We start from the raw sequence: 21,985 nt of genomic DNA on the forward strand, positions 1-21,985 counted from the left end.
ATGTGGAATTTTTGATCCCTCCTATTAATGGAGAAGGAATCCTATTTTTCTTGGATTTAATTATTTTCTTGGGATAATTATCCGAATTAAATTCAAAGTCCAATTATACTTTAATTCCACCTTTGATTTCCATGAGATTTTCGAAAATCTCATATAATAGGGAAGAATGAATTGTTTATTATATTATTTGATCCCTTATTTATTCTCTTCCATGAATAAATATAAATATGCTAGAATATCTTACCATATCTTGCCATATCTAAGAAGATCTTACCATATCCTAATTAAATTAGGATTTGAATTTAAATTCCTTGAGGGAGAGGCATAAAAACCGCCACTTCCTATATTATTTGGGGAGGATTTATTATTTTATTTTGCTCCGTGATATATTATTCTACTCCGCGAGATATTTGAATTAAATCATAGGCTAATTAAATAGCCTAAAATTTCGAATTTCCCTTAATTCTCTCTAAAATCACGCCAACTACTATATTCAAATCTCTCCATATCTTCTCAAATCTTTAATTTATTTAATTAAAGATATTATTTTGGCACTCTATAAATATATGAGAGATCCTAAACCCTAGCAACACAAATCACGCCCCACTCCTCCCAAAATTTCGAAATCTCTTTCTCCCACTCTCTCCAAAAATTTCTTCTACTTTCTTCAAGATTTCTTCATCAATTGAGAAGAATCCAAGTTGAAATTTAAGAATATATTGAAGAATCAAGGCTATAACTTGTTTCTACCGTTCGTTCTTTTGGAAAAGGTATTTTCTATATTAATCTGTCTTCTTCTACCGATCAATCGGTATTCTTGAGTCCACATGCATTTAGATTGAGTGAAGGGGAATTAAATTGATGAATTTGGGATGCATGTGATAAGTGTGTGTGTGTGTGACCGAGCGTGTGTGTGTGCGTGCACGCCTCGGAAGGCGTGCACATGTGTTGTGTTCGTGTGCGTGTGTGGTGTATGTAGAACACTCATGCGTGACACAATTTAATGGCGAATCTGGAGTTGTTATTCGAATAAAAATGATATACTAATCGTACCTTGATTTTGGATGATGATATTAAAGATTTATCGATGGGAAAAAGGGAAACGTGGGAACATGCATGATTTGCAATCAATGTTCGAAACTGATTTGTGATACGCCTAATTTAAAGGTGATACTTTGCGCTCTCAGCGTGATAAACGAGGAGAAGAGAATACTTCCGAGCTAAGCCGATAAGGTGGGCTTTCTTTTAAAATAAGGACATTGTCCTAAACTGATATTGATGAGAATGAAATATGTGTTATCATGCCTTGATTTGTTTTGTTGTGACTATCCCTCGTGGCTATGCCACTATTGATTTAATCGAATTCGGATCCTTGTAGAGCCGCAAACTCTACTTGGGTTAGTGTACACCAATGTTAGACCGAGTGCTGGCGTACGGGTCGGCCGGTCTAGTGACTTGGATTGCGGCCGCAAGGAATACTTGTCATGTAGAATGAGGATATGGTAAACGTCGATGTGAAAAATGGTTGCGCGACCATGATATTTGATAAAGGCTATATTGTGGTCCCTCGGGCCTTTCTAAAGATAAAACCCCGATGGACACTTGAAAATGGCATGATAACTATTTTTGTGATAAATCTGTTTTCGGCAATGAGTCCACTGAGTATGATTATAGTACTCAGCCCTGCATGTGTTTTCCCTATGTGCAGGTTGAGTGGTGACGAGCGGGCGGCGATGTTGAGTAGGAAATAATAACATGATCTATTGGAACTTTAAGTGTCGTTGTGTCTCCATACGTAGCTTCACTTCTCTCTTGGTCGCTTCCGCTAAAAATATGAAACTTGTGATCTTTTGGTTGGGTTAAATTCTTTTATTTCGTGGGAGTATTTTGGATATGAAACAGATGAGATTATTTTGGAACTTTGCTATTTCGGAGCATTTATTGTGATAGTTTTTTTTTGTTGGATCTCATTGCTAAGGCATTATTCTTCCCCTACTTAATTGTTCATTAAATGCTCTGGTAAATTTTCTTTAAATGAGACCCTAGCCTATGATCTTTGTTGCATTTAAGTCTTCCTAGATAGCGATCGCCATTATTATTATACCCTAAAATGGCGGGTCGTTACAAGGGAACTCTCTGACCCAAGGCATCAGTGGTATGAAAATATAAGAGCGAACGATCCTAACATCTCTGGTGAGGAATGAGTGATCGAGCGAATCCAACAGTTAGTGAAGTTAGAGGCTATCTTGACAAGCTGACAAGCCGATTAGATAGAAGAAGGGAAGGGGAAGATTGGGAGACTCTAGGTTCTTGGATTGACCTCAATCTTGTGGGGATGGCTACTAGAAAATGAACCAGTTTTATGCATTTATGTGTCAATGTGTTTTATTATATGTCTTTGTATGTTTTCTTTGTCTAAGTCCTTTAGTTTCTAGGTCTAGTAGTTTGAGTGTTTTTCTATTTGAGTAGAGTCGGTTAAAGGGAAACCATGCATTGAAACTTGCCTTATTCCTTTTTCTTGTCTTTATACTTGAGGACAAGTATGGTTTAAGTGTGAGCAGTTTGATAAGGCTCGTTTCATGCATTGGTTTAGGGTTAAAATTCTGTGCATTTGGGGCGCTAATGTGCGTTTATGAGTTCAGGTGCGTAGTAAATCTGCTGGACCTAGTAAGTTGCTATTACCTGACCTGGCAGATGCAAAAGAGATTGAATTGAAGTAAAAATCAGAAGTCGTCGTTCGGACCTGGGAGAATCAAAGTTGGCGACAGGAGCAGAATGGAGCATGAGCATATTATTTTAAAGAGTCTTATTCAAGGGCAAAAGCGTCTAATTACCAGAGGGATACCCTAGGGATCAAAGCCTCACATATATAAAGAGCTCAACCTTGAAGAACAAGACAACCACTTCTACTCACACTCTTAGCTCAAGCTTTCGTTCCATGCTTTAGTTCCACACTTCAAATTTCTCATTTCGTTTGCTGCGCACTTGGAGATGGAGGATTCTGGCCACCGTGGTTCTCATCATCGTTATTTTGCTGCTGTGTAACACCGCCTTGTGAAGGCGAAGAAATAATATTTACTTGCTTTCATTTAGTACTTGTTGGTTTTTAAGTTTCATAACTCTAGTTCTTACTTTGATCTACTGGATTCGAACCTATTTCTCTTTATTATGGAAGTTTATGTTGGTTTCGGTTGCATATCGTTGAGTTGATGTTTATTCCTTGCTTTTAGCTTTTGTTATTATTGATTGTTGGATGTTTGGAGCTGAGATCTGTTGGTTTGTTGTTGGAGGTTGGGAATTTGCGTATGGAGATGTCTGGATTTGTTGAAACGTGGTGTATTTGAGTTGGAGTTTCGCGTATTTAGTGTTCGCTGTTTACGTTGTGCATGATTATTGTGATATCCCCAACCCAAAACATGCATGATTTTATATTATATTATATTTTTAGTTGTCATTGTATATTACAAATATTATTTGCATTAGGAAAATATTAACCAGTAGTATCAAAATGACATTTTAATTAATTATGTGAAATTATAATAGTTAAGCATGTATGTATAAGTATGCGTATATATGTACTAATTCAAATTATAAGTAGTGATTTTGTTGTATTATATAGGTGTTTTCATTTTTTTTTAACTAGATGGAGTATATTATATGTACATAGACGCCCAAATTAGAAAACTTTAAATTATCTAAACCTTAGCCATCATAATATTTTAATAAAAATATATGTATATAATAGTTAAGCATGTATAATGATACGTGGGAGTTGAGGAATGCATGTATTTTGATTAGGTGGCCTAATGTGAAGCCTCTGACTAAGCTAATTGAGGACACTTCATTATTTTGGGGATAGACTAAAAAAACGGAGGAAAAAGAAAAAAAGAAGAAGAAGAGAGGAGACGGGGAGAGGAAGGGACGGAGTGGAGAAAGGATAGAATTTGGGGAAAAAAAAATAAATATTTGAGCTTATGTTGTTAGCACCAAGGTTGAAAATTAGGAAACGGATACGAGGTTTTGTTAGATTCTTGTCATACAGGTATGTATAAATAAAATTTATTTATTTTACAAATATTGCATGATTGATTATTATATGTTATATTGAAGTGAATGTTTAGTTTATATGGTGCAATATGATGTGAATATATGATTGATGTAAGGATTTATTTATATATTGCATTGGAATTATTTGACTGTCTATATGTTAAGGATATCTAAATGATAGGATTGATATGTTTTACATATGATGTTGAAAATACATGAATCATTTGATTAAAGATGATCTCTGATAGTCTTGTCCTGGATCTGAAATCAAAGTGGACATATTGGAACCTTCGGGTCAAATCATAGTGGGACCTACGAGTCAATCATACTGGGACCTTCGGGTCAAATCATAGTGGGACCTATGGGTCAATCATATTGGGACCTTCGGGTCAATCATATTGGGACCATCGGGTCAAATCACAGTGGGACCTACGGGTCAATCATATTGGCATATTGGAAATCCCGGGCAGATACCAGGCTTGATTTGTCACAAAATAATAAATTGAGCATAGAGGCTTATACATATGGATCTGAAATTGTTTATGTGGATATTTGTAAATATAGTTTTTGGCTGGTGAAATAATTAATATGTGATTTCTTTACATTAATTTATATTTATTATTATAAATATATACGTCAGAGGGGTTGTGGTGTGTCAGTTAAAGTGGTATCAGAGTGGGGATAAAATCCCGCTGGGACTTAGCATTATTGCATATCATATGATACGTTTTGGTTATAGAGTGCATTTGAATTTGAATTATCATGAACATGTGTTACCGAGAAGAGAATGCCCTTTATTGTCCATTCATTGTAAATATATTTCATATACATGATGTATCATGTGGGGATAATCAACAAGTACATAGGTTGGTTGAACAGAAACTGCAAGAGCCAATGATGAGGCAAAGTGGTTGAAACTCTAAAGAGCTTCGAAAATTAAAATCGTTGACCTTATGAGAAAAAAAAACTGATCTTGCTGAGGATAGATATGACGTAAGAGGCCATAACATGTGTTTAATTAAATGGGGTGATACTCGGGAAGAACGTTTTGATGATGCAGTATATTTTTTTTAATTTTTTTTCCACGACGATGCGTACTATTGGTAGGAGACGGGCTATTATATAACCTTTACTACTTAGTTAGGAACAATTTTAAAGAGAGTTTATTGATAAAGTTTTCAGCCAGTTGGGGGCACTCGTCTTCATTTTAGTATTACTTTTTCACTATCTACATTTCAGAGAGAGCTATTGAAATGTTAGAAGAAATGCTTTGTATGTGTGTTATTAAATTTCAAGGTTCATTGTGCCAAGTATACACAGCTGATAGAGCTTGCGTACAATAATCAATTTCATCGCGATATTGGGATGATATCATACGAAGCATAATGTGTTAGGAAATGAAGTCCAGTTTACTCAGAGATGACATAATTAAAAATACGTTGAAAGTGACAAAATATAGACAAAAGAGTTACTACAACAAGTATTGAAAAGAGATAGAATATAAAGTGGAAAATAAAGTGTTTAGGAAATGAAGTCCAGTTTACTCAGAGATGACATAATTAAAAATACGTTGAAAGTGACAAAATATAGACAAAAGAGTTACTACAACAAGTATTGAAAAGAGATAGAATATAAAGTGGGAAATAAAGTGTTTATGCAAGTTTCATTAGAAATGAGTGATGGGATTTAGAGTGTAAAGGTAAGTCGAGTACAAGCTATATTGGACCATGTGATATTGTCGAGAGAGTTCATTGGTGTGCAGGTATACATTACCTCTAGAGTTAGCACAAATTCATAATGTTTTTCCATGTCAGTATACTTCGTCGTTATCGATCTGATCCATCACATGTTTTAAGAGATCCTAATATACAGAGTATTGAGAATATGATTAGTATAGAAGAACCAGACAATATTATAGATCGACGAGTTAAACAATTCTTGAAAAATCATTTAAATGGTTGAAGTTATCAAACGGAACCACAGAGTTAAAGAAGTGACTGAAGAAAAGATAAGAAAGAACTATCCACATTTGTTTGTGATTTAGCAATTTCATTTAGTACATCAATTAAAAGAAAATTAATTTTGCGGACAAAATTCTTAAAGAGGGGAAGAATTGTGACATCCTCAACCCAAAAATACATGATTTTATATTTTATTATATTTTTAGTTGTCATTGTATATTACAAATATTATTTGCATTAGCAAAAATATTAACTAGTAGTATCAAAATGACATTTTAATTAATTCTACAATTCTCACTTCACAAAAGAGCAGCAGAATAAGTCCTTACTAAACGACTTCGTGTATGAAGACACGAATCGTTGGGAGATCAACTTGATTGTTTAACAACATCGACTCCGATCATCACTCCATACTCTTGACGTTCAACCTGCACATTTATAAATACATGCAGGGCTGAGTACTTGGTGTACTCAGTGGACACGTGCCGAAAACAAAACATATATTATATAGTTGTCAAGCCATCACAGTAACACACGGGAGTTTTCTTAAAAGGCCCGAGCTTACTAAGTTCTTTTGTGAGCTAAAAGTTCGACTGTAGACTAGGTTCTTTCATAAATCATCGCTCATCATTCATCGTTCATCATTCATCATTCATCATTCATCACTCATCACTCATCGTTCGTCATTCATCATTCGTCGTTCATCATTCATCATTCATTCCAGTTAAGTGTCGCTCCAACGGTCACCTATCATTCCATGACAATCCAATGACAATCCATTCCATGACATTCATAAAAAAAAAACATCTATGGCATGACAACAATTTGAAAAGAATCATAGCTCCATTTTGAGAAAAGATGATTTTTCATAATTTCGCAAGTATTTGATTTATATCCACACTAGTGTGCTGGATAAAGAAAGCCCACCTGATATGCTTATTCTTCAATTCAATTATTCGCTTTGACCTCACTTTCCCTTGAGCAATTTTTCCTTTGAAAATAAATAGCGTAACACGCTAATTAGTACTTTAACTATTCCACCTTAGAAGAATGCATGCACCCTATGGCATAGCACCTATATCCTTAGTCTTGTCTCGTAGGATCTCTAGTCCTTTCTCGGGCTACACTAAGTCGTAGGATTTATTTGTCCACTTTAACTAAATTCGGAGAAGTTCAATATCTTTAAAAATAATTACTTGAGCATTTAATATGGATTCTTGGAAAATCCTTTCTTAAATCTTTTCTTTGAATTTTTCTTAAGGCCGCCCATGGCGTCGCGGGGCGACGCCGGTCGGCCCTTCGCATCTTACTTAACCATTCTTTTCCATCTTCGGAATTTTAATTAATTTATGATCAAGCATCTTAGCTGAATCTCTTAAATTAAATTCCATTCCAACAATTAAAATCTCATCAACTTTCTTTTATCAACTTGCATCGGCCCATTACTTTTATTTACTCAATTTGGCCCAAACCTTAAATAATAACATAACAACCCATTATACTTAACTCAAATGGAACATAGCCCAATAAAATAAAATTAGAACCCAATATACCCCTTCCTCCATCGATACTTCTTCCCCAATTCACTTTTTCCAATTGAAATCCCTAATCAAAACGAATGGAGAAGCAGCGGCGCCTCTTCTCCTCCGCCCAATCCCTCGGCGTCTCCGGCAAATCGCCGTCTCGCTCTCACACCCTTTGCCTTTTTTCGGTGAGCTCACGGCCGGATCGTCTTCCTCCGTCTCCGCCTACCTCTTTCTCTCTTTTCGTCGAGTCCTCTCGCCCGACGAAATCGTCGACAGAGAAGTGTCGCTCCTCCATGAGCAGTCGTCTCGTTCTACCGCCCGCGTTCGCCCCTGGTCGCTCGGCTCCCCGGTGCTCGCAGCACCGGTGCCGGAGTCCGGCGGAGGCCGTCGCTGCTCCGGAAGGCTCCTGCTACTGCTACTGCTACTGCTACTGCTACTGCTGTTCGGGCGAGACTCAAGGCGCGCCCCCCTGCCGTTCTTGCTATTTCTCCAGCGGCGTCGCCGCCTCGTTGCGATAAAGCTAAGTCTTCTTTCCCCCTAACCCCTTAATTAATCTGATTTGCTTTGTTGTTCTACTTGAAGGCAGTAGATGTTCTAAAGTTTCGATCTTGGGAAACAATTAGCTCACTGGAATGAGCTCTTGGTAGGGAGTTACTTGACATGTTTATACTCGATATTTGGGCAGTAGCTATGGTAACTGATTATTCGTTGATCCTATCGCTATGATTTGTCCTACGTGAGCATGCTGCCTATGATTCTAAGTTTTGGAAATTTCGTGGCATTCTAACGTGATGTCGAGAATGGCATCGAGGGGATTACCTCACTCGGTGAATCCTCTCGGTTTGCGGCTGTTCCCCCGCTTCACCGCTGCCTCTCCTCGCCTTCTTGCTCTTCTCGTTTCCTTGCTGCACTCCTTGATCTTGAGTGAAATTGTGGTGTCGAAAGAAGAGGGAAGGGGAAGGGAGATGAGGCTCCTTATATAGTTCTCTATTTTGGTTGTTTGTGCTGAAACTTGGGGACAAAGACTCCCATATTTGGCTGCCAGCTTCACCTCTTTCTTGGCATCATATTTCTTTACTTAATTGAGCAAGTCTTGGGGTCAAAGGCTCCTATTTTTGGGGCTGCCAGCTCATCCCTCCCTTGTGCTTATCCAATTGTATGCCATTTTGGTGTAAGTTGGGTCATACTTGCTATTTTGGAGAAGTCTCCAACCTTGAGTCTTTGTGAAGCCATTTCTAATAATCCCTTTGGTGTTAAATTCTTGCAGGATCCTTGGTGTTATTGGCTGTCAATTTTGGAGTCTTATGAGATGCCAAATTCGAGAAGGATGGGGAGGAGAAGAGAATAGAGTAGAAGATCTTGTACTGTAGAAATGTATCTTTGAAAGAAATCTCACTTATAGCTCCATGTATCCAATTCGTATAGCTTGTGTTGTACTTTGTACTAATTTATTCTCTTTTACTCATTCCAATAATTTTAATTTACAAACTTAGATTTCCTTGCACTTTAATTCCAATCGTACTTTTGTCCAAATTTTTTTTTATACTCCAAAACTAGAGCACGAAAACTCGGGGTGTTACATATATATTGCATTGGAATTATTTGACTGTCTATTTATTAAGGATATCTAAATGATAGGATTGATATGTTTTACATATGATGTTGAAAATACATGAATCATTTGTTTAAAGATGATCTGTGATAGTCTTGCCTTGGATCTGAAATCAAAGTGGACATATTGGGACTTTCGGGTCAAATCATAGTGGAACTACGGGTCAATCATACTGGGACCTTCGGGTCAAATCATAGTGGGACCTATGGGTCAATCATATTGGGACCTTCGGGTCAATCATATTGGGATCATCGGGTCAAATCACAGTGGGACCTACGGGTCAATCATATTGGCATATTGGAAATCCCGGGCAAATACCAGGCTTGATTTGTCACAGAATAATAAATTGAGCATAGAGGCTTATACATATGGATCTGAAATTGTTTATGTGGATATTTGTAAATATAGTTTTTGGCTGGTGAAATGATTAATATGTGATTTCTTTACATTAATTTATATTTGTTTATTATAAATATATGCGTCAGAGGGGTTGTGGTTTGACAATTATGGCTGTTTACTTTCTGTTTCTGCATCCTTTAGGTCTAGTAGCGTAGATCTGTTAGTTTAGGCTTTAATTTCTCGTTTTAAGTCTAGATCTAAAGTTTGCTCTGTTTTCATGGTGTTTAATACTCTGTTTTATCTGATATTCTCGTTTGATTCCCGAAGAAGATGAAGTTGTTGGTAGTTAAAACCAGATCTGCTTTATGTCAGCACTTTTCAGCATGTACTTTACTTTTCTGCATTGTCCCCTAGACCCTGTCAGTACGATCTGCTCTGTCTTTTTACTTTTCTGCATGCTTTTCCAGACCCTGATAGTTTAAGGAAATTTGTCTTTACTTTTCGCTTTATGCTTGTCTGTCCAAATTAGGAAAGTCCGTCTAGTTAAGTTTACTCCAGTTGTTTTAGAACTTTAAAATATCTCATTTCTCTAAGTCATGCATGTTCCGTACGCTCTCGTTTCTTAGACCCAGTAGGTAGAGTAAAGTTTTTTCTATCTCTCAGACCCAGTAGTTTTAAGTTCTCGACCCAAAAAATTTCGTGGCAGCAGCCAATCCCTTTTCCCAAAACATCCTCAAATGCAGTTTCGTAACACCTTCATCCTCGTGGGATCGATCCTTTACTTCCCTGTGCTAAGTTGTAGTATAGTGGGTTGAGGTTTTTAAAGGAATAGAGTGCACCCAACGACCCCTTTCTGATAGTTTCATGATCTTCTAGCCTCTGAAGTCTAGTCGAATTTTCTGGACCTGTTAGATCGAGTGATATCACATACAGCGCAAAACTGCACGTCTACTCTAAGTCCCTTCAAAAAGGTAGAAAGAATAAAGTATAAAGTGAATAAAGTAGAGAGAATAAAGTAAGAGAGCGTAAAGTAAGAGAGAGGAAAAAGTTATCATATAAGGAAACCACTCAACTATGAAGAAACTTCCCGAAATGGTAAAATGACTCAACTATAAAGAAACGGAGGGAGTATTACGCAGGAAATGATAGTATCCTAAATCAATATAATATAATATAATATAAATAATAGTAGTAACATGTGTATTTTTGCATGAGATAATATAGTAATAGTATACATGTACGTATTTATATATATAAATTTAGATATGTGCATGTTTTTGCATAAACTAAGATTGATATACATTAAATAAATATATGTTGTACGTGGCATAACAAATGCTCATTTTAATATATTATTGTGTTGCCTAAATTTTTATAAAGGTTATACGTTTTATGTTTCATTTTTCATTTATACGTGTTTTGCTTTTAAAATACAAAATAAAATATAAGGTGAGTCACCAAATTATGCCGTCAATGTACGTGACTATATATAGATTATTTTTGTTCTTTATTTTGGAGGATGAGAATTAGGAAGGAAGAAGGGAATAAGTTTTGCTATACATATTTTTAGAAGAAAAGGAACGAAAGCTTTTAATACAAAATATGAACGGTAAAAGAACAGGAGAAGGAGAAGAATATTTAGGCTTTAGAAGGAAGAGATCGAGCTTTTGAGTAGTTTATCCATCGTAATCAGGTGTGTATAAATCACACTTTTAATTTACATATTTTATGTGATTGATTGCTATGTGTTAAATTGGAGTGAATATTTGAATTATATGATGTGAGCCCGAAATGTGTTGTTTTAAATTTTGAATTTATTTACGTTAGAAAGGGTTGAGATGTGACGTTTAAAGCTTTTACTTGAGAATGGGTTCGCTGCAGGAATTATTGGTGCAACCCGTAATTGTCTGATAGTTTGGAGAGAAGCTCAGGTTCAGAATGACATTGGTGCACGGGGTGGGAGACTTCAGTTAGAGGAAAAATGGGTGAAGCCGCGTAATCAGGGGCGGGGACACACTTGGGAGAAAGGTGGGGGCGTGGGGCTTAAGCCCTTACCCAAAATGTAATTTATTTTTTTTTCTACTTCGAAGTTCTTTTAAATTTTTGAAAAATCATCCATAGCCCTTACTAAATTAATGTTTTTGAAGACTAAATCATTATATGACAAAAAGGTTGAACTAAATCTAAAAAGAAAAATTGCAGAAAGAAATGGCTTGTTGTGTATAAATCCATCTCACATCGGATGAGTGAGGGAAGTTGGAAGGTATATATAATGTTTGTCCAACTCCAATTAGTTTGAGGTCTTTTGGGAGTGACTCAAAAACAAATTCGTGTGGGCTTGACCCATAGCGGATGTTATCAAACTAAAGTTGCAGTCGACGATCCTAACAAGTGGTATCAGAGCTCAGATGGCTATGGGTCGGGCCCGGATGAGCCCCGGTAAGGGTCAGGCCCTGAAAGACTCAGGTTAGAGTCGGCCCCTGGATGACCTAGGGACCAGGACCGGAACGACCCATGTTTGTGTTGACTATGTTCCCGATGTGGTCTCGATTTATTGCAGTCCATGATTCTAACATGGACAACAATGGTTGCCGGTGTTTGCGAAGAAGATGATTCAATTCAAAAATATAAAAAGGTGTCTCAAAAACTGGGTCAATTTAATTATAGATTTAAAATATAAGTTGAAAAACCATCTCCAAAACTGCGTTGGTTCATTTATTGTTTAAAAATAGTGGTGCTTCTTATTATTCTATTCATTTAGCCGATGGTATAACAAATGAGTACATGATGGTACTCACTCCTCCCATAGCAGATGTAACACTTTTCTTTTTAGTTTGTCTCATAAAGGATGTCGCATTTCATTTTTTTGGAAAAAGTTCCTTCTCACATCAATTATAAAATTATATTTTATCTCACTACTTAACACACAATAACATATCCTTAAATCTCGTGTCATTTCCTAAGTGAGACATCTACTATGGGACGGAGGGAGTATTAAATTGCATATTAATTTTTCTTCCAAATTCATAATCTATTTTTGATAAATTGTTACTATATTAACAAATTATATTGGGTTTAATGCATTTGTTACTATATTAACAAATTATAATGGGTTTAATGCGCATTTTATAAAGTAAAAGAGATATCAAAGAAAATGATTAAATATTGTTAGTGGAGGACGAATTAAAAAAAAAGGTAATTACTTTCTGGAACGAATAAAAATGAAAATAGTGTATGTTTTTTTATGGAACGAAAAAAATTATATACTTTGTAGTAGTTATGAGACATATATAGTCAGCCCCTACTAGGATATTTTTCTGCGTCCGCCCCTGCTCGGAATGGTGTGCTAAAATGCAATATAGATGTCACGACCGCACTTTGCTAGGGATAGCAAAGCCAGGAAACCGTGACTAGGGGTGGGAAATAAGAAGAGGGGAATAGAAAGGGGATAAACAATGACTAAATATTCACTTAGAATTAAAGGGCAAACAATTTCAAATCAATTCTTAATCACCAGAACTTGAATGAAAATCTTACATTTTAATAACTAATTATCAGAGTAACAGTCGATGTCATCTAGAACCTTAGTACGCAGCAGAATGAACACGGTCACATGTATGGAGACATGCACCGCCGAGAGCCTCTACTTAAAATAAAAGGAAAATCATAACTCTGCTCAGCATTCTCCACCGTCACTGCTCAACCTACACATTTAGAAATATATGCAGGGCTGAGTATAAAAATACTCAGTGAACACATTTCCGAAATATACATACATAAAATGAAAATATTGTCATGCCATCACAGTAACACTCGAGGGTTTTCTCTTAAAAGGCCCGAGCTTACTAAATTCTTTGTGAGCTAAAGTTCGACTGATCAGTCTAAGTTCTTTATGTACTTTTGCCATATCTAAACACCAAGTGCCATGGAGATGGTGCTCTCCCACGGTCACCTACATCTTTCTCCAGCCGGGGAGATGGCCACCTCCCAACGGCCTCCACTATATCATCTTTGTGCCGTGGAAGGTGGCCACCTTCCAACGGTCACCTGTGTACACTAATCCGAGTAGGGACACCACCCTCACTCGGACCCGAATTCGATTCTTACGTTCCAACCAAACAGATAGGCATAAAATAAATCATTTATGGCAAGACAACACCATTTACATAAGCAACAAACATAGATTCACATTTTCATATTTTCATCCACATTAGTATGTAGGATAGAAAAGTTCACCTCGTTCGTTTAATTTCTTTAACTTGAATTTCTCGCTCCGACCTTAACTTGCGGAGATAACCTTTTTGAAAACATCACAATATAAAATAAAATACTAATCAAACTTCAAGAAATTCTTAAACTTTTATAGGAATGCATGCCTCATAATTAATGCCTTATATTATTTCACTTGTCTTTAAGCAATTTCTAAAACTCATATTATTTGATGCTTCTTCTTCCACTATTCTCGGGTTTCGACTAAATTGGATCTATGTCTCTTTTACTTTGAAAATTTACTCTTAAGCAATACGCTGAAATAGTTCAAAAGATCAATTATTTAGCTTAGTTACACAATTAGAAGAAATCAAAATATTAATTGAACCTTAATATAAAACTTAGGGCTAAAATTCAATATTATATTTTCTACCAAATGATATCATTTTTACAATTGGCCAAGACTCCCTTTTATTTTCAGCCCAAAAAAACTACGTCTATTCACCCACCTTATATCCCCACTTTAAAAGTAGTGAACCCAACTATTATAACTCAAAAAGAGGCCCAACTTCTTCCTCAATAATTAAAAGAAAAGGAACCCATAATTAAAAGTAAAAGGCCCAAATTAAATTAATTGGGAAGAGGCCCAATTTGAAATACTCCCTTCCTCCACAATCGTCCCCTCCCTATCTCTCTCATTTTCATTTTCCCCAAATTAGAGACAAATCCCTAAATTTCGTCGTCTGCCTCCTCACTCCACCAGAATCGATGCCCCACTCCCCTCTCCTCTCTCGGACCTGTTCACGCCGCCGCCGCCGCCGCTGCTGCGCGTGCGGTGGCTCGCTGTCGCACCTCCGTCTCCTCATCGCCTGAGCTCTGCCTCAGCCGTTGCCCTCTCTCTCGAATCTGCCGCTGCCGCCGACCCTGTCCGCCGCCGCCGTCCGCCGCCGCCGTCCGCCGCCGCCTACGGCGGTGTCTCTCTCTCTCTCCTTCTGATTCTCCCTCTCTCTTCCCCACTCCCTCTTCCTCTCTCGGCGCTGCTCAAGCCATCGTCGTACGCTTGCTGTCGGACAGCCCCGAATCAATATCCAGCAGCCCCGACTGAGCTCGAAACAACCTCGCCGGTATCCGGCAGCCCCCGAACCATTCAAAGCAACCCCGAACTCAACTCGATCACACCCGAACCAGCCCCGAAACGCAAGATAAGTTCTCGCACTCAAATTATGTTCTTTTCGTAGTTCATTTAGTTACATAGGGGTGTTCAATTCGTTGTGTTCGGTTCATTGTTGATTGTTATTGATTGAATTACTTGGGTGAGAGTTGGTGGATGATATGCTATGTATAAACATGATCAAAAGGGGAAGGGTTTTATACCTCAAAACACGATATTGAAAGGAGTAGTTTCCTTGGACTTGGCAGGCTCGTCTCTATGATTTGGAATGCTTATTAGAAGAGAATTAGGCAGCACCCTTGAACTCTCGATTTCTCCGTGAATGGTTGGTATTGGAAACGAGAGCTCTTCTACTTCTCTTCCTTCCTCTCGGCTCTCTCTCTCTTTCTGTTTGGGATTTGCAGAAAGTGATTGTGAATTATGTGCAGGAGCTGGAGTGTAATCAAGCAGCTAAGTGCCTTGAGGGGAAGGAGAGTAATCAAGCAGCAGTTACGTGCCTTAAAGGGAAGGAAAGTAATCAAGCAGGAAGTGAAGGAGTGGATCAAGCAGGAGGTGGAACAGTTACGTGGCTTGAGGGGGGATGAGAGTCATCAGGAGGAAGAAGAAGGAAGGAGGAGGTGGAGGAGCAATAAACAAGAATTAATTTAGTTATTTGGGTATTCCATGAATGGGTTCCAAAATTTTTGAAGTGGGTTGGGATTTAACTTATAGGCCCACATATGTACACCATTTTATTTCTTGTATTCCATTTCATAGTTTTTAGAGATGTATCCCGGTAGTTAGACTTGCAAAATAAAATTTTTGGTTGACTATGTTTCTCACTTATGTATAACCTTAATTATTTACTAGAATTATAATAACTTATTTTATTCTTTAGTTTGAAATTTTCGGCTAAACATTTAATGTCATTTCGAGAATAATAAAAATAAACGAGGTGTTACATTCTACCCACCTTAACAAGACGATAAAGGTCGGGATGTTACAATAGATGCCGTTGTTCGCGAGCCAAAGTAAAGTTGGATGTGGGGCGGTTGTTTGAGATTTTGAAGGGACGGTGGTAGCGGTGATGAGTGGACTGGAAAGAAGGGTGGCTGACTCATCTATGGCCGAGCTCCTTAGCTTGAGAGAGGTGTTGAGTTGGGTCAAAAGAAAGGGATGGAATGAGATAGAGTTTGAGATGGATGCCCAAATGGTAGTAATTGCGGTAACGGGTTTATGGAAGGATGAATCTAGAGCTGCCCAAGGTTTACCGAACCGGCGGTTACGGTTCCGAACCGAAACCGCGAAAAATATGCCGAACCGAAACCGTGAATTTTAGAACCGTGGTTCGGTTCAGGTTCCAAATTTTTTGAACCGAAACCGCGACTGAACCGCCGGTTCCGGACGGTTCCGAACCGGCGGTTTCACGGTTCCGAACCGCCAACGCAATGATAATTTAAACATAGTTAATCCTTATATTAAAACTATACTCCATTAAATAAAACATTGCTGAATGATCCGGTTTATGAGTTTTATACTCTTATATAAATAACTTTCGTTTTTAGATTTGGTAATATCCGTAGAAACAATAATGTGGGACAAAATTTTGTAGCAAAAATAACGTTATAATACTATTTGGTAAAATTGGATGGTAAAAACATAAGATAAAAGATAATAAAACAAAAATAACTAAATTACAAGATGGAGTCTATGTTGTATGGTTTATTGTAATAACTTTATAATACTATTTCCGATTTTATTAATTAACACATTTTTTTACGTATGGAATCTATGAGTATGGATAATTATTAATAAATATTTATCCAACATTTTTAAATAAACTTAGAAGAATTGATTACTTTAAATAAAGTATAATAAATTAACATTGGTTAATGCTGTAGTCTTCAAAATTGATTAGTTGAGTCTTCAAAATTGATTGGTTGACGGTGGGCGATGGTTGCACTATTCAAAATTGATTGCATAAAACACCATTTCTTTTATTTTTATTTATTTATTTATTCTTAAGTGTTGATTTTAAATTCAAATTGAATCTCATTTCTCTCTATTTTTATCTATATTAAATACTCCTCTTTATCCTTACTTACACTCACCTCATTTTAGTGTTAACAAGAATTTCTCTCTTCAATCTCTCAATTTAAACTATCCATTTCCTTGTTCCAATTTATTTTATAATTTCAAACTATATGGCAAAAAAAAATTAACGGAAAAAACTGTGAAACCGCGAAACCGAACCTAAACCGCTACGAACCGTCCGAAAACCGGCGGTTCCGAACCGAAACCGAAACCGCCGGTTTTTGAACCGAAATCGAAACCGTGAAACAGCCTCACGGTTCGGTTCCGATTCCATATTTCCCAAAACCGGAACCGCCGGTTCATGAACCGTGAGCAGGTCTAGATGAATCTATCTTTGAGGCAGTAAAGAAGATTGTCGTCAACTTTTGAAAGATGTCTCTGGATCCTCTATGAGGTTCGCATGGTCATCAGCAATTTCATTAATGTTGCCCACACGCTTGCTCGAGCATCAGATTCTGTAGTTGAGGTCAAGTTTTGATTGAATTGCATTGCAATTTTTATTCATGTAAAAAAAAATACACCCTCCGTCTCATAAAAATAAGGACACTTTTTCTCGTCTGTCCCATGAAATTATCATATTTCCATTTTGTGGAAAGTTCTCGCATACTCATTACCATTACCAATATACATCAATTTATTTACAACTCATAACATTATGACTCCACTATTAAGCAATAGCAATAACGTGGTTTCTACTATTCACTAATTCTATTTTTATTTTCTTTTTTTATCTTTCATACTTTATCAATTATATATTAATTTTTTTTTTCGTATTTTAAAGCTTGGTCGCATTTTCTTTAATTTAGTTCACATCGTAAAAGCACTGGAGAATAAAATTATAATCTATCTTGAAAATAATTTAATCCATCAATATATATTAATTTTTTTTTCCGTATTTTAAAGCTTGGTCGCATTTTCTTTAATTTAGTTCACATCGTAAAAGCACTGGAGAATAAAATTATAATCTATCTTGAAAATAATTTTATCCCTTATGAATCAATTGAAAAGGAAATACTGAGCTTCAATAATCTAATTAAAGATTTGATGGCGCGTGCTACTAGGAATAATGCTCAGCCAACTTCAGGCGGTGGTTGCGTCCCTTCCGCCGCTCCCGGCGGCGGCTTGCCGATGACCGAATGCGAGAAGATGATCCGACGAAGTCTCAGAGGTATAATTCCTTTCAATTTAATGTTTCTTCTTTTCAAAGATGAAACCTTTTTAACTCGAAGCTCACATTTCCAATTTAGGGTTTAGGGTTTAAGGCTCTAGAGCCACACTTATCGCCGTTGCTGTATATTTTTAGATCCCAAGGTGAAATTTCTGAGGGAGAAACTGGAGAAATCGGGGTGTGGTGTTGGAAGCAATTTCATTAAGGGATACAACTGTGAAGAAGCCATAGCCGGTGGATATAATAGGGCTGAAGGGGTAATTCAGCGATTGTCTGTTGCTTTTTGCTTAATTCAAGACCTCAAGTTCGAATTTTGGAAACCTGAATCACCAATGTAAATATGTTACTGTATCATTTTTTTGGATGGTTACTTGCACTTTATTACTGTATCAACTCTTATTGGAAGAAAAATTAAATTAAAAAAGAATTTGGTTTGATGATGTAGCCAGCAGTAATTGGAAATTATTTGAGTTATTCATTTTGTGCAATTGAACTAGGTAGTGGTATGTTGTAATCATTTGTTAATACAAGACCAAGTTACCCAAGTGGTTATTCATGAGCTGATTCATGCATATGACGATTGTCGAGCTGCAAACTTGGACTGGGCAAACTGTGCTCATCATGCCTGCGCCGAGGTTAGGCTCTGCGAGATATTGCCTGTTTTCTTATTGTAACTTCTTTATAATTATTGATGCAATCTTCAGAAAGTGAAGGGGTGTTATTTGATCTCTAAGGGTTCGGTCATTGTGGTATTCTTTTGATGATCATATATGGTTGCTATATTTTCTATTGGAGCAGATTCGAGCTGCTCATCTCAGTGGTGATTGCCATTACAAAAGAGAGTTAGTTCGTGGTTTTCTAAAGCTAAGAGGTCATGAGCAAGTGAGTTTTGACTTGCACTAAGTCCTGTATTTTATTTTCTGTTTCATTTTTCTTTAAGATTGAACAAAAGTGCTCTGGATTCTTTAATTTGGCAGGATAGTAGAAATGAACCAGAAATTAACAAGTAACGAAATAGCGTCACTGTAATTATGTGTTGTCAGGTTATTTAATAATGAGTTATGTCCTCAGTGAATTAAACAGCCTTAGTTCATCAATTCCGATATGTTCTTTATGGCATTTGGCTTTTGAACTTTCATCAGTTTGATGTAGGATATGGTTTGTAGGGCTCATAATTTGTTTATGGGGTGTATTAATGGTCATTAGCCAAAGTCCCTACCTTGAGACTGACTCTCTATCCCAATCAGGTAAGTAAACCCAAGGAGTTTAATTTAACATGCCAAGTTATAAGAAATATTGAATCGTGAGAGGAGTGGACCAAGTTCATACCTTTCTCCATTACTTCTTGCATCTTTGTTTGTGTGCTTTATGTTTGCCATTTTCTCTTAAATGTGCTGAATGGTATATGAAACTATCTTGGTAAGTATTAAGTAACATGCACTCGCACTTAGGAAGTTTTGTCATTATTTTTATGTAAGTGGAGTTTTCATCAAAGTGTTCAGTTTCTACTACTTTGGCTACAATTGTCAGAGACCTTTGTATAGCTTTTGACACTTTATATTAACACGGATGCACATCTTTTTTTAATGTTGGCAAGGAGTTAAAGATCGATCTGCATTTAGTTTATTAATTGTTTATTGTTAGCAAGAGTCTTGTTCTTGGTGGAGTCTTAGAGATAGAGTTATCTTTAAGAGTTTTAGTCAAGTTGGAGTCTTTTATAATTTTATAGATAGAGCTTTGTTCCTACTGTAGAAGTGTACACAAAATTAGTCTTCGTTTGCTATTTTTCCTAGTTCAGTTTTATCATGGTAGTTCGATTTGTTCTTTGTTCCTTGTGTTATTTCCTGCTTTCTCCCATTTAACATGCTGGTTGTGCTATATGCTTTTTATGCCGATATCTTGTCAAATGCATTCGTTGTTTAATGGATCGAAGACGTCGGTTGAGATCCATATTTAGAAATGTGGGCAGCCCACCCACTATCTGCGACCGCATGCTGCGGCACCTTGACGCATAGTCCAACCATCTGCCCCCACCACTGTTTGCGTCAGTTGTACCGTCCATGCCCTTACCTGTATTAATTTCAATAAACAGAGCAGCAAGTGTGCCGCCATCATTACCAATCGTAATTGGAGAAAGCACCACTTTATCATTCACATCCTGATGTTCCATCTACCGTGCTTGTGCCATCAGCTCAACCTGCTGTAGTGACGTCCACATCCGTTGCGCCAGCACACATGCTTCGAGTTCTAGTCAGCCACGAATATCCATCACCACAGCCCCTGCTCCCGCCCTTGCCACAGCATCAGCCACTACAGCCAATGACACTCGTTCCACAGTCCACACCATATTGTTTCTGTTCATTGTCCAGTAACCATTTTTGCGCCAAGGTTGTTCGCCAACACTGCTTGTTGTTGTAGCTATTCACCACAGTCACAGCTCCCGCCCTTAACCCTTCCACCACCTCCATCGTCTCTTCCGCTGCAGCATTCTTCTCCATTGATCTCCTTATGATAGCCCGCCGCCCCTCCTTTCGGTTTCTAGTGAAGCCTCGCTAATCTAGGGTACTGCCCCATTTAGCCTAACTGACTTTTCCGTGTTTCCACACCTTGACTCATGTCTATAAGCATGAACATAGCCCCCTTTGGTTGGTTTCAACTCCGACCTTCCGACCTTGTGGGGCAAGGCTGTTTCAACAATGGAAGTATTAATATCTATATGCATTTAGTTTATTACTAATTGTTTATTGTTAGCAAGAGCCTTGTTAGAGGTCGAGTAATTGAGATATAGTGATTTTTTTGTTTAATTCAAGTTGGAGTAATTTGTGGTCTTATGAATAGGGCTTTGTTCCCTACTGTTGATGTATCGTTTGTTTTTTTTTTGTTACTTTAGTTTTATCGATGTACTTTGGTTTAATCTCTGTTCCTTGTGCATTTTCCCGCGTTCTCCTATTTATCATCCCAATTGTGCGATAAGCTTCTTATGCTGATATCTAGCACTAGACGAGAGATCCAAGTCAGAATTGATATGGATTGTTGCTATGATTATGATATATTACTACTTAGCTTCGTGCGTTAGTTTTTTTTAACATGATTTCTAAAGTCTGTGTGTCTGATGCTGATGCTAGGAATGTGTTCGGCGGAGAGTAATGCAATCCCTCGCTTCAAACCCGAACTGCTCAGAAACAGCAGCAAAGGATGCGATGGAAGCTGTTTGGAATATTTGCTATAATGATACACAGCCCTTTGATACAGTTCCTTGAAAATGCAGGTGGAGCTCTCTCTTTATCAGATACTAATAATTACATTCTTGCATAGCTATTCGATTTAAGCTCGAAGGAGATGGAGATGGAGATGGAGAAGGTTTCCTCTACTATCCACATAACTTCACTTGTAGAATTTTTAGTTTTGGGTTTCCCTTGAAAAAATTTATCCAGCAGGTGTATTGGTTAAGAATATTGGAATTTTGAAATTATTCAGCTGGTGTATGATTAAGACTCTTGGAAATTTTGAAATAAACTTTCTGACTGATATTGAATTGCAGTCGTGAGAGTTGCTCATTGAATAAATAAGTTCTTGAATGGAGAGTGCCATTTTATTTCATGATATAATCTCTAACCTACTATTGCTCCTTCGGAATACATTACAACTGATGGCAGATATTAATTGTACAACAATGTACTTATGTACCTCACGAAAATATAATCTAGCTTTAACCAAATTTCATGTCATGTAGTATTATAGATAGTTAACACTATTCAGTTGTGGGTTATTGATACTATAACTATAGGAGTGCTGGAACAGTGTGTGAGTTCTTCTCTCCCCTTTTCACTTTCAAATTTCTTAAGGCCCAACCATAAAACACGCAAATTAAATACAAAT

General features: G+C 37.2%; 1 protein-coding gene and 4 long non-coding RNA genes across 8 annotated transcripts; 3 read left to right on the top strand and 2 right to left on the bottom strand.

Moving 5' to 3' along the window:
* The first annotated feature begins 3,957 nt into the window (after nt 1-3,957).
* On the top strand, nt 3,958-4,655 carry LOC125200644 (uncharacterized). Its single transcript, XR_007172743.2, has 2 exons — nt 3,958-4,042; nt 4,296-4,655. It is a non-coding gene; the product is annotated as an uncharacterized LOC125200644 (long non-coding RNA).
* A 1,519-nt stretch (nt 4,656-6,174) lies between these two features.
* On the bottom strand, nt 6,175-8,489 carry LOC148932461 (uncharacterized). Of its 3 annotated transcripts, XR_016135868.1 has the most exons (4): nt 8,354-8,476; nt 6,936-6,999; nt 6,574-6,755; nt 6,175-6,436 (listed from the first exon to the last, which is right to left on the bottom strand). It is a non-coding gene; the product is annotated as an uncharacterized LOC148932461 (long non-coding RNA). The 3 variants fall into 3 exon arrangements; XR_016135870.1 differs by lacking the exon at nt 6,574-6,755; XR_016135869.1 differs by lacking the exons at nt 6,574-6,755; nt 6,936-6,999 and having other exon boundaries at nt 8,354-8,489.
* Nucleotides 8,490-8,565: 76 nt separating this feature from the next.
* Nucleotides 8,566-9,026, top strand: LOC148932462 (uncharacterized). Its single transcript, XR_016135867.1, has 2 exons — nt 8,566-8,705; nt 8,802-9,026. It is a non-coding gene; the product is annotated as an uncharacterized LOC148932462 (long non-coding RNA).
* A 3,936-nt stretch (nt 9,027-12,962) lies between these two features.
* LOC125200922 (uncharacterized) lies at nt 12,963-15,165 on the bottom strand. The gene is made up of 3 exons (XR_007172807.2): nt 15,069-15,165; nt 13,722-13,782; nt 12,963-13,189 (listed from the first exon to the last, which is right to left on the bottom strand). It is a non-coding gene; the product is annotated as an uncharacterized LOC125200922 (long non-coding RNA).
* A 2,704-nt stretch (nt 15,166-17,869) lies between these two features.
* Nucleotides 17,870-21,706, top strand: LOC125200904 (mitochondrial inner membrane protease ATP23-like). Of its 2 annotated transcripts, none has more exons than XM_048098746.2 (5): nt 17,870-18,106; nt 18,242-18,363; nt 18,604-18,741; nt 18,905-18,988; nt 19,084-19,266. In XM_048098746.2, exons 1-5 carry the CDS (start codon nt 17,983-17,985, stop codon nt 19,114-19,116), a joined length of 501 nt encoding a protein of 166 aa, XP_047954703.1. In that variant the 5' UTR covers nt 17,870-17,982; the 3' UTR covers nt 19,117-19,266. The 2 variants fall into 2 exon arrangements, with proteins under 2 accessions (XP_047954703.1, XP_047954685.1); XM_048098728.2 differs by lacking the exon at nt 19,084-19,266 and adding an exon at nt 21,232-21,706 and having other exon boundaries at nt 17,872-18,106.
* Nucleotides 21,707-21,985: the final 279 nt, after the last annotated feature.

This window comes from Salvia hispanica, chromosome 2, assembly GCF_029641045.1.
Source record: "Salvia hispanica isolate PSC_SH4W2 chromosome 2, Shi_PSC_v1, whole genome shotgun sequence".
NCBI lineage: Eukaryota > Viridiplantae > Streptophyta > Magnoliopsida > Lamiales > Lamiaceae > Salvia > Salvia hispanica.